General features: G+C 36.2%; 1 protein-coding gene across 1 annotated transcript in view; it reads right to left on the reverse strand.

Moving 5' to 3' along the window:
• Positions 1 to 12,728, reverse strand: part of LOC107004491 (K(+) efflux antiporter 3, chloroplastic) — a 58,121-nt gene that overhangs the window by 25,473 nt on the left and 19,920 nt on the right. Inside the window, exon 7 of the mRNA XM_015202695.2 lies at positions 5,752 to 5,820. Coding sequence (XP_015058181.1) covers positions 5,752 to 5,820 — 69 coding nt within the window. The remainder of the gene's footprint in view (positions 1 to 5,751; positions 5,821 to 12,728) is intronic.

Genomic DNA, 12,728 nt, shown 5'->3' on the forward strand with positions numbered 1-12,728 from the left:
CCCCCCCCCCCCCCCATTCAGTAGGATATAGTATTCTATTAATTCTTAATACAACTTCCGTGCTACTACCCCTGGCCCAGACCCCTGGCCCAGGTGTACTCCCCTCCTTCCAATTGTGAATCGATCAATTCCATCTCCTCAATTACATCAGAAAACTCATTCATGTATACCGAGGTTCTGGAGCAGTTCTTTTTCTCCGAGGCATACCTGACAATGTTGAAATCACCTCCGACAAACCAAGGTCCGGTGAATAAGCTCCTAACTGCCCCTATTTCCCACCAATGAAGATTATCTGATAGGGAAAAGCCACAACAAGGGGATTTATACTGTCAAGACATGTTATAACATATTCATGAAAGAAGTGAATCAACCTTCTTATTGGTGTTAGAATAGAAATATGTATATATATTCTTACTTAGAATAGGTATAGGAATCCTAGTTAGAAAAGAATTCAATGTATTGTCTATAAATAGGGTCTCAATGTAACAATTTAGATAAACAATTCAATAATATTTTTTCGATATATTTCTTACATGGTATCAGAGCATAGGTGAGAACTTCAAGTCACCGTGTCATATTTCTTACATGGTATCAGAGTTGTTTTCTTCTGTTGTGGTCGCCCAGTATTTCCGACCAGAATCCATTCAGTTTTCTCTAGATCCGATCACCGAAATTAGGGTTTCGGTGATTTTCAGGCAGTTTCCGGCAAGTTCCCAGCGAAATCAGAATTTTCAGGCCACTGTAGGTATATTTCGACAGTTTCCAGCAAGTTTCTTACTCTTTTCAAGCCAAATTTCGAAAAAGATGACTTTCGGGTGTGATGTTATTGGCTCCAAAAATTACAGGGATTGGAAGTTCAAGCCTTACAATCACTTCAGAACCATTAATTGGAAGTTCAAACTATTTAGCTTGGGCTTCTTCACTTGAGTTGTGGTGCAAGGGTGTTCTAGATCACTTCACAAACAATGCTTGTGTTGTAGATGAAAAGACAAAGTCTAGTGACGAAGGTGCAAGAGCCAAAGCACAATGGGAGAAAGTGGATGCCCAATTATGTAGTCTTTTTTAGCTCTCCATTGATTCTAAGTTGATGCCCTTGGTTCGCCCATTTCAGACATGTTATTTAGTTTGGGAAAAGGCACATGCTTTATACAGTAATGACATATCTCGATTCTATGATGTGATATCTCGGATGACCAACTTAAAGAAACAAGAATCCGATATCTCTACTTACTTGGGACAAGTACTGGCAGTCATAGAGGAATTTGAGACGTTGATGCCATCACTACAAACGTGGAAAGCAACAAAAGCAAAGGCAGACATTGTTTCTAGTTCTTACACTTGTTGGACTTTCTATTGACCATAACTATGTGCTGACCAGATTCTAGTCAGTCCTACAGTTCCCTCATTTGATGAATTATTCTCTCGTCTGATTCGTCTTGCTGCACCTCCCACTCAAAGAAGTTTCATCACCCATTGTTGACTCCTCTATTCTAGCATCTCAAACCACAAAAAAGCGTACATAACAGTCTGTGGAGAATCGGCGAGGGGGAGGGCCTTTTGGGAAACCTCGATCCAAGTGTAGTCATTGTCATAAACCTAGACACACTCGTGATATATATTATACTTTTCATGGTCCACCTCCCAATTATGATCCTATTGTTCTTAAGGAATATAATGAGTTCCTTTGAAATCGCGCAAGTAAACAAACATCTCCACCAGTAGCATATAGTGCTCGACCAAATCAACCATCCAATAATGCTCATATTGCTCAGACAAAATATAATGAGTTCCTTCGGTATCGTGCAAATAAACAAATGTCTCCACAAGTAGTTTTGGTTGCATAACATGATGTTTCCGTTGCGGGTAATTCCTTTGCTTATGTGTCAGAGTCTAGTACTCTTGGATCATGGGTCATGGACTCAGGGGCATCTGATCATATCTTTGGTAATAAATCACTTTTGACCGATATTGTTTATTCACTATCTCTTCCAGCTATTACTTTAGCCAATGGGATCCAAACAAAACCAAAAGGGGTTGGAAAACCCAAACACCTATCTTATGTCAACCTAGACTCTGTCCTTTATGTCTCTGGTTCTCCTTTTAATCTAGCATATGTTAGTTGTTTGACGAAGGCTCTACATTGTAGCATAACTTTTCTTGATAACTTGTTTCTCATGCAGGACCGCACTACGGGATAGACGATTGGATCAGGACATGAATCACAAGGCCTTTACTACCTTGCCTCTTCAAATTCATTGAAAGCATGCTCCGTTACAGATTCCCCAAATCTAATTCACAAACCTTTGAGACATCCGAGTCTATTCAAAAACTGCATAAGATGGTGCCTAGTTTGTCTAGTTTATCCAAATTAGATTGTGAGTTGTGTCAACTTGGGAAACACACTCGTGCTACATTTTCACGTACTACTGAGGGTCGTTCAGAGTCTATTTTTTCATTAGTTCATTCTGATATTTGGGGTCCTAGTAGAGTCAATTCCACCTTAGGATTTTCTTATTTTGTTAGTTTCATTGATAATTATTCAAGATGTACTTGGGTTTGGGATTTCTTAATGAAAGATCGTTCTTTGTTATTTTCTATATTCAAAAGTTTCTTTACTGAAATACAAAATCAATTTGGTGTGTCTATTCGTACTTTTTGTAGTGGTGATGCCTTAGAATACTTATCCTCCCAATTTTAGAAGTTTATGACTCACCAAGGCATATTCACCAGACTACTTGTCCATACACCTCTCAACAGAACGGTGTAGCAGAAAGGAAAAATAGGCATCTTATTGAGACTACTCGCTAGTCTTCTTCTTGAATCCCATGCTCCACTGCGTTTATGGGGAGATGTAGTTCTTACGTCTTGTTATTTAATAAATAGAATGCCCTCATCTTCTATTCAGAATCAGGTTCCACATTTCATATTGTTTCCTGAGTCATATCTCTATCCTATCCCCCCTCGTGTATTTGGGAGCACGTGCTTTGTTCATAACTTAGCCCAGGGAAAGATAAATTAGCCCCTCGTGCCCTCAAATGTCTTTCTTGGTTACTTTCGAATTCAAAAAGGGTATCGTTGTAAGTCACATGATCTTCATCGTTACCTTTATGTCCTCTGAAGTTACATTCTTTGAGTCTCACCTTACTATACGTCTTCTGATCATCCTGCTGTATCTATGGTCTTACCCATACCTTAGGCTTTACATGTACCACCTTTTGAGGAATCTACTGTTACTTCTACATCTCCAGTTGTAGTGCCACCACTCCTAACTTTCATCGCCGTTCGCGTCCAGCGCTAGTCCCAGATGATTCATGGCATGCGCCAGACCCTGCTCGTTCTGTGGAATTGCCTCCTCCTAGCCAACCGCTTGCACTTCAAAAAGGTATACGATCCAATCGAAATACTAACCCTCATTATACCTTCTTGATTTATCATCGTCTATCATCACCCCAATATGCCTTTGCATCGTCTTTGTCCTCTATTTCCATTCCTAAGACTACAAGTGAAGCACTTTGTCATTCTGGATGGAGGCATGTTATGATTGATGAGATGTCTGCTTTGCATAAGAGTGGTACTTGGGAGCTTGTCTCTCTTCCTGCAGGTAAATCTATTGTTGGTTGTCGTTGAGTTTATGCAGTCAAAATTGGTCCAAATGGTCAGGTTGATCGGCTTAAGGCTCGCCTTGTTGCCAAAGGGTATACTCAGATATTTGGGCTAGATTATAGTGAGACTTTCGCCCCTATGGCTAAAATAGCATTTGTCTGTCTTTTTCTATCTAAGGTTGTCGTTCGTCGTTGGTCTCTTCATCAGTTAGACATTAAGAATGATTTTTTGCATGGTGATCTTGAGGAGGAAGTCTATATGGAGCAACCATCTGGTTTTGTTGCTCATGCGGAGTCTAGTAGCCTTGTTGTATGTCGATTGCGTAAGGTCACTCTATGGTCTGAAGCAGTCTCCTAGAGCTTGATTTGGAAAGTTTAGCACAATTATTCAATAGTTTGGCATGACTCGTGGTGAAGGTGATCATTTTATATTTTATCGACATTCTGCACCAAATCTCTGTATATATTTGGTTGTGTACGTTGATGATATTGTTATCACTCGTAATGGTCAAGATGGTATTGAGGTTGCTAAGTCTAGATCAGGTATTGTTATTTCTCAATGCAAGTATGTCTTAGACATTCTTGAGGAGAAGGGAATGATGGGATGTAGACCTATTGACACTCCTATGGATCCGAATGTCAAACTCCTTCTAGGAAAGGGGGAGCCACTTAGTATCCAAAGGTATAGACGGCTCGTTGGAAAATTAAATTATCTCAGAGTAACTAGACCTAACATCTCTTTTCCTGTGAGTGTTGTAAGTCAGTTTATGACTTCCCCTTGTATATTTCATCGGGAAGCAGTTGTTCGTATCCTACAATATATAAAGTCAGCTCCTGGTAAAGAACTACTCTATGAGGATCAAGGTCATGAGCATATCACTAGATATACAGACGTTGATTGGGCACCATCACCCTCTGATAGATGTTCAACATCCGGATATTGTGTTTTAGTAGGAGGTAATTTTGTGTCGTGGAAGAGTAAGAAACAAAGTATGGTTGCTCGATCTAGTGCATAATCAAAATATCGAGCAATGGCGGCAGCAACTTGTGAGCTAGTTTGGATCAAACAGTTGCTGGGAGAACTAAAATTTTGGCAAAATTGATCATATGGAACATGTGTGTGACAATCAAGCAACTCTTTATATAGCATCATATTCAGTGTTTCATGAAAGGACTAAGCACATTGAGATTGACTGTCACTTTGTCTGAGAAGATACTCTCAAGAGATATTGTTACGAAATTTGTGAAGTCCAATGATCAGCTTGCAGATATCTTCACCAAGTCCTCGTATTAATTACATTTGTAACAAGCTAGGTACATATGATTTGTATGCACCAGCTTGAGGGGGAGCGTTAGAATAGAAATATATATATATATATTCCTACTTAGAATAGGAAGAAGAATAGGAATAGGAATCCTAGTTAGAAAAGGATTTCAACGTATTGTCTATAAATAGGGTCTCAATGTAACAATTTAGATACACAATTCAATAATATTTTCCCATATATTTCTCACAGTCTAGAAGCAAATCTGGAAGTCAAAAGCTCCTATAAAGTTAAATATTTTGTATGGTTGGCGTCTAAAAACCTGTTTGACTCTGGACAATTTACAGAGATGGGGATCCCAAATAGTTAACAGGTGTCATATGTGTAAAGAAGAGGCAAAAATTATCAAACATCTATACCTGCATGGCAAAGCTGCTGCATGATTGTAGCAAAATTTCTTGAACATTTTGGGAATTAAACAAGTGATGCCAAACTCTACCACTGAGTTACTGTCATGCTGGAATAGGAAGGGACTGTCAAAGCAAATGAAGAAGGCCTGGAATACAAAAAAGGTGGTGCATATGGAAAGAGAGTAGTAGGAGTCTAGCAGATGCTTTGAAGGACAAGAGAATTCATTCTTGTAGATCAAATTAGGTTGTATTTTGTTGATTTCTTTTTGGTGTAAACAGGATAGGACGAGTGATAGTGAAATACTGCTACAATTCTTGGAATCTTTTGGTTAGACACACAGGGTTTTCTTTTTTATTGTTATTTTCTGGGTAAACGCTGAACTCTTGTAGTGCTGGTTTTTTTATATCGACAATACCATACCATTTCAAAAAGAACAGGTATATATAATCATAAATGTAAAATGCAAATATAACCTGAAGAAGAAGTATTCCCAATGTAGCCGATCCAAATCTAGTTGGAAGCTCACCCTTTTCTGCAAGAATCTAAAATTATGCCAAACTGAGCACAGAATCCATAGATCCATTCACTCAATAATTTCAAGTTCTTCTAACACAGGGTAAAACCCCCACATTAATTCAGCAATTTTCATGATAGGAAACTAGACTCAATAAAGCTAATGAGATTAGAGAAAAATAAGAAAACTAGACTCAGTAAAGCTAATGAGATTAAAGAAAAATAAGAAAACTAGAGATAAGAACGAGAATACACAGGCAAAAACACATGAAATTTCTCTACAAACAGTTTCAGAATTAATAAGAACATACATCTTTAGGTATATCTTTCATATAAAGCTACAAAAATAATAAAATTGAACAGCTTCACATTGCAGCGAATTTATTTTGATACTAAGGAAAAAGTTCTAATGACAAATACTAAGAAGGTACTGCAACGGTACAAGACAGGTTCTTCTCATCATATCAGCAAATCATACTATATTATAAGCGAGAAGCCCTCAAGTTAAAAGTTGAACGAAACTAACCTTATAAAGTCAAGTGACTGTAATATCCTTCAACTTGATATTGCTTCAAATATATATATTTAATTAGAAGCAGACAAACATAACACCCTTTCCTTCACCATTAAATATTGGGATCCTATTAAATGTAAATAATAACTCCCATTAATATCGCTAATTATAAAGATTTTTTTAATAACAAGTTCCATGTAAGCGTTTTCATCTCATAACTTTAAGTTTTGCTCATTTATCTTCTACTCCTACTGCCATCTGATATTTTTTCTCACTTTATAACTTGCACAAGTTTAGATAATTTCATTATCCATTCGTTGCATTTTTTTCTCTATTGAAAAATCACTGGTTGATGTAGCTGCTTATTATCAGCATTTATTTCTGCAAAACTATGTCTTGTTCTGTGTAAGGATTGTTCAGGTATTGTCCAAATTTTACCCAGTTTGACATATTTCGGAAGGAAAGACTTCGTTTACTTCCTGCAAATCCAGTAACTAAATGGTGTAGTATTACCATGGCAAGTTTCCTACAGATTTGTACTAGATATGTAAATCTAAATACCTGCTTATGAGGAAGTCTTTGATCAAATTAGATGAATATACATATATAATCCAGTGTAGATGGTTTACGGAGTAATGAAGTAGTTTGGGAATTCACAGCATTAACCCTCATTTATGTTCTTCCATTATTTTTTTGCATGATATAAGCTTGGTCACTTTGTAATATCAATTAAAGAGCATTCTATAAGCTCTAAAATTGGTACTTGCTTTTTTAATTTTCTCAAGTTTATATTTTTATATGATGCAAGGAATTTTATGAGTCTGAACATTAAATATATTTTTTACCAGACAAATATTTCACCAAGAAGCAGCACCCTCTATAGGTTCCTATGTTAAATGGGAAACGGGATACTGCTAATTTTATTTGCGAGCACCCATATTCTTGAGATCAAAATTCCAAGTAATACTCACCAAAGCATATGTAGAATTCCATTTCTTGAGGTAAAACAACTTTGTAAGTTCAATAATTCCTTTTTTTGCAATCTTGTAATTGCAAGTGCAAATGGTACTTTGGATTAAAAAGGGGAAGGGATGGGGTGGAGTGAGAGAAGGGAACACATTTGTCTATCTAATTAAGTGGAGTACTCCATTAAGATATTCATTGTATAGCATGACTCTACCTATCATCAAATTCTAAGCATATATTTTAGTTCCTGGATCGGTACATTTTATCTGACCTATTTTGCTTTCTAATTTTCTATTTGATGATGCAATATATGCTCTAAAGGTTGATGGGCTCTATTACAATGTTGATACATGTAGTGTCCTCACATAATATATTCTGAGAATTGGTTAACATTGACGGAGGAAGTATCTAACGATTCAAGAGGAATAAAATGAAATTAAGATTAATAAATCTTAACTCCCTTGTAACACCTCGCAACTCTACTCTTAGAATATGAATCGTTTGTCGTAAGTATATGAGCTTGAACCAGGTGATGTCCTACTTGCTCATGTGATTTAAGGTTCTTTACCAAGTATAGGAAGTGGTTTGGGGTCATAAGAGACCAAGTAAATTGAGTTCAAAACCTTCCTACTAGCTAAGTTTTTCGCATTAGTTCATGGGAGGGTCAACTTCGAACGATCATATCTTCCAACATACAAAGATTAGGTAATCCATAACCTATCAAATTAAAGTTCTATGAGTCTTATTTCCAATGGCAACAAGTTTGCATCAATCGAAGTTCAGAGTAAAAAGTTATGATCATTTTAGTTTTGTTAGACACTTTGGAAAGGAAAAGGGCAGTTCCAAACGAAGGACCCTGGGGCAAGCTTCCCGGTGTCCAAGTGTCAGCCAGTATCCTAGCGGAATGTGGCATCGGTTCGTTTCATGGGAACACCTACATCCTTTGCTTCCTCATTCTTCTGTGCCAAGAATGATCCAATTGAATCTTCTGAAGCTGATATGTAAAATCTCAAGGGCTCAGAAGAGGGAGAAATTTTAGCGGCTCATATTTCAAATAAAGATCGCCGCGTGGAAAACTCGTTTTTTGGGGGGGTTGTCCCCACTGGGTTGCGAAAGCAATGGGAGACTTGCTCCATAGAACCCCCCCATATTGTTTTGGACATGCATTTCATTGGCTTGAATAATGTTGGATAGGTGTTTCACCGGTTGAAACACTGTTGGACGACAGGAAATCACTTGAGTCGGTTTTAGTCTGATCTTTCTCACTTTTAACCATTCTTTCAAACCCTAGAAGTGTTTTCTCTCCTCCTCTCATCCTTTTCCATCAAGGTAAGTCCTTTTTCATAGAATTCAAGCTTGCAAACTCAAATCCCTCCGTCTATTCATAAATCATTGATAGAAATCTTAATTCTTGACAGTAGGGTTTTCAAGGAAGAGAATTCAAGAATCTCAAGAAAAGGTTTCTTGATCATTCTCCAAGTTAAGGTTCTTTGTCAAGATCTGTAGAACGTTTAAGGTAAGTAAGGTTATCATAGTGAGGGATTCAGTTTTTTCATTACGCCCTGCACCTACAGTTTTAATTAGTAAGATCAAAGGTAGGGTTTTTACCCCATGATTCATAATTTTCGAATTTACTATTTATACCTATTGTTGAATTCATGATTTCACTACTTCACATTATTAATGATCTTTGACTATCGATTCATGCTTAATATACCACATGAACCCTTTATTTGTTAAGAGTTATTGAAGACCTTGTCATATTGATTTCTTATGAAATGTTTTCATGAGTAAAGTAAATTCCAAATCTTAAAGCAATATTTCACAAAGGGTTCAAGAAATCATGAATTGCTTCAAGTGCATTATTTCCTTTAAGAAAAGCATAGTTAGCTAAAGAGAGCATATCTTAGTTTTGAGAAAGTGAAGTCAGTTTTCATAAAGCATAGGATTTTAAAGCAAGTTGAGTATAGTTATAGAGAAGCATTTTAGAGTATTAACTAAAGTGGGACCTTTTTCCCTAAATGGGACATCATACTGTTATTGAGCATTATTGCATTATTTTGGGGGTAGTATTGAGCACCGAGTTTGGTAAGGGTTCAGATAATCCAAACCCCATAACTGCACAACTAGAGTAGGATAGGATCGTGTTGTTGATTCGGGCGACTCCTCATAAGCCCTGGTAAGGGCTTAGATGTTGGATCCATTAGTTAGTTCATCCTCTACCCTAGCAAAGTATTGGATGACTCTAGCAACGTGGACAAGACGTTGTATTTTCACAATGCTCATAGTGATAGTTGTGCATTAGAGAAACTTCCCACGAAAAGTATACTATTTTAGCATTTGATATTATTGCATATATCTAAGTTGTAAAGCTTTATTGTTTTCAATACATTTGCATGTGTTACTTTACAGTTATCTATGGTACAGTCTTCTGAGTTACTCTTTCAGTTAAGTATATTCAGCATAATCATTGTTTCATTGAGCCATACTGTACATTTCATTAACAGACGCCATTTGGCGTTGCATCTTTTAATGAGGCAGATATAGATTTTCAGGATCGATAACATGCGCTTCGTTGAGATCCTCTCCATCAATTTTTGGTGAGACCTCCTTGCCTTTCGGAGGGCTCCTTATTCAATTATTTACTTCTTTATTGTTTGACATTTTAGTTAAAGATGCAGATACAGTTTTCAGGATCGATAGCAGGTGCTTCGTTGAGATCTTCTCCATCAGCTTTCGATGAGACCTCCTCGCCTTCTGGAGGGCTCCACTTCAGTTATTTACTTCTTTATTGTTAGACATTTTAGTTATCATTCAGGTAGTCATGCGTCCTGTCTCAGCACCTATCTTAGTTCAGTTTGATATTTTTCCTCTCTTCAACAAAATTCTATTGAATATTATTTTTAAGAAATAGAAATAGAAAATCCAGTAAATTTGAAAATGTCGATCCTAATCATTTAGATGATTTGTCAAAAATAGCTCAAATTTGATATATTTTTCATTTGATAAAATCTATTTACCTTTTAATTTCTTGAGATATTTTCCCATACCAATTGTCAAGTTTGATAACAAGTTTCTACAAAAGAAAAAATCAATTGAATAGAACAACATTTTGTATCCAATTTGCATAACTCAACTCAAAAATAATGTAATATGGAAGGAAACTGAAACTTATAGAAGTGAAGAACTTATGAACGTAAGCTATCTTAAACATAACTCTTCAAGTGAGAAAATACAAACACACTATGATTTATAACTTCAACTAATTGAAATTTTTGACATCAGAAATATAGAAATTTTTATTTATTTGATTAAATAATAATTTTATTAATGTTTCGGAAAGACATGCATGTATACAAGAGGTATACCAAAAATAGAAAAAACTACAAGAGATGGTTTTATACTAATGAGCTAATGTTCATAAAATACAATAGAACATTGTGGTGTCGTTACAACACTCGCAATGTAATTGATCCAATTCTTTTGGACAATATTGATGATGCTAATGAATGGCAAACCTGAGTCCCTGAATTTCATGAAGATAAAGCAATTTTTTTGTTGATTATGCTTTCACTTGGGGTGTTGTTTCGGAGACAAATGGAGTTTAGGAGAACCATTATGGTTTAATGAGGAATACTTCAAGCTTACATAGGAGGGAAAAAGAAGTAGCTACAAGCCTATCTTTAGTTGATGAAGTTGAAAGTGATGATGAAGTTGATTAAGATTATAGCAATATAATGAAAATGGAAGAATACAAGATTTTGGCAACCTTGTAGAAGTAGAAGAATAAGAATTAGATGTTGATCCATTAATAAACTTTGATTTTGTTTGTCCTATGGTCTATGGAGATTTTGTGATATCTACTTTTTAGTTTTTAATTGGCACTTCTTCTTGTATTTATTGTCTGTATTTATTTTGGTCTTTTCTCTTTTAAATTGCGCTTCACTTCAATGAAGCAAGCACTTCGCTTCGCACTTTATGCGAAGTAGGGCCCTGTCACTTTTTCTCGCTTCACGCACTCCAAAATACTGCCATGAACATCATTGTCTACAATGGCTGCATAAGGATGTCAGATGCTCGGTCAATTTGTCCTAGATGATAGGGAAGATGTCTCCTAGGGAGCATATTATCTCAAACAGTATGGCTCATTCTGAAGATGATAGCCTGTGTTAAGGCTAAGCATACATTCCACTTGACCATTAACTCAAAATAGGCAGATGGGAGCTATGTCCTAGTATACAGGCTACAACATCTCTGGCTTCCAAAATCCTATCTTCAGAAAATCTTTCTACTTACACAAAAAGAAAATAAACAATGAGGAAAAGAAAAACTAAGTCCCTCATAAGCTAAAAAAATGGGTCAGTGGTGTTAAAACATGTAAAAGATGTAGGACTGCAACCACATTATTTTTATATCTACAGACGCTGGAACTATGTAAAGACATCTGTTGTCTTCTAAAATTGAAGGTACTAAAATTCAGTTACAGGATGATGTTCTAAGCTCCTGCTTAAAATCTTATTAGATATGCAGTACAGCACCTACACCTACACCTTTGCAAACTTCTAGAAAACTTGGTCTTGTCAGAACGGAAAAGAATTGAAGTACAAAATAAACGTTAGATACTAGAGAAATTTTAGGATAGTTGCAAGACAAAGCCACAGTCATGAGATAAAAAGAAGCCTTCTAAGCTCCAAATAAAGTAATTAAAATAAGTTGAACCCAAAATGCCATTATTGTAACACCTTCTAATTACATTGGGCATAAGACTAAGTTAATAAAATTACTTGAACTTGAAATATTTGGAATGTATTTGGTCTTAAAAGAGTAAGTTCGGAGGAAAGTAAAGCCAAATGTTGTAAGTTTTATCAATTGGGCACACTACTAAGTGACCATGTTTATGGTTTGACAATGAATGAACATACCTCACAGGATATAGAGAGTTAGAGGCTGTACTACCTATCCAATTAAAGATGTTTGAGTCGTGTTTCCAGCAAAACAAACCGCTCGTCAATCCGAGTTCAAGATTAAGAGCTATGTGAGTATGAAGAGGACATTGTCGACAGGATTCCTACTTACAGCCAAGTCACGTGTATATGACTAAGTTGCATCTGACTAGATTAATCAGTCTTGGAAAAAATGAGACTAAATTTGAACCTAAAGTCTGAGGTTCAACAGTGCAACAGTGAAGATAATAGTTGAACAGGATATTGGAGATATTGGAAAGATGTGAGAAGAAATTGACCAATTGGAAGAGTAATTATCTATCACTAGAAGGGAGGATTATTTTGGTGGATAGTGTATTAGACTCACTCCTACACATATGATGTCCCTTTTTCCTGTACCACTTACCAGTAAAGATTCAGAAAAAATTGATGCTTTAAAGAGGAATTTCATTTAGCAGGGTAACAAGAGAATGAATGTGTTCACTTGGTGAACTGGAAGTCACTGACTTGTAGC

This window comes from Solanum pennellii, chromosome 11 (assembly GCF_001406875.1).
Source record: "Solanum pennellii chromosome 11, SPENNV200".
NCBI lineage: Eukaryota > Viridiplantae > Streptophyta > Magnoliopsida > Solanales > Solanaceae > Solanum > Solanum pennellii.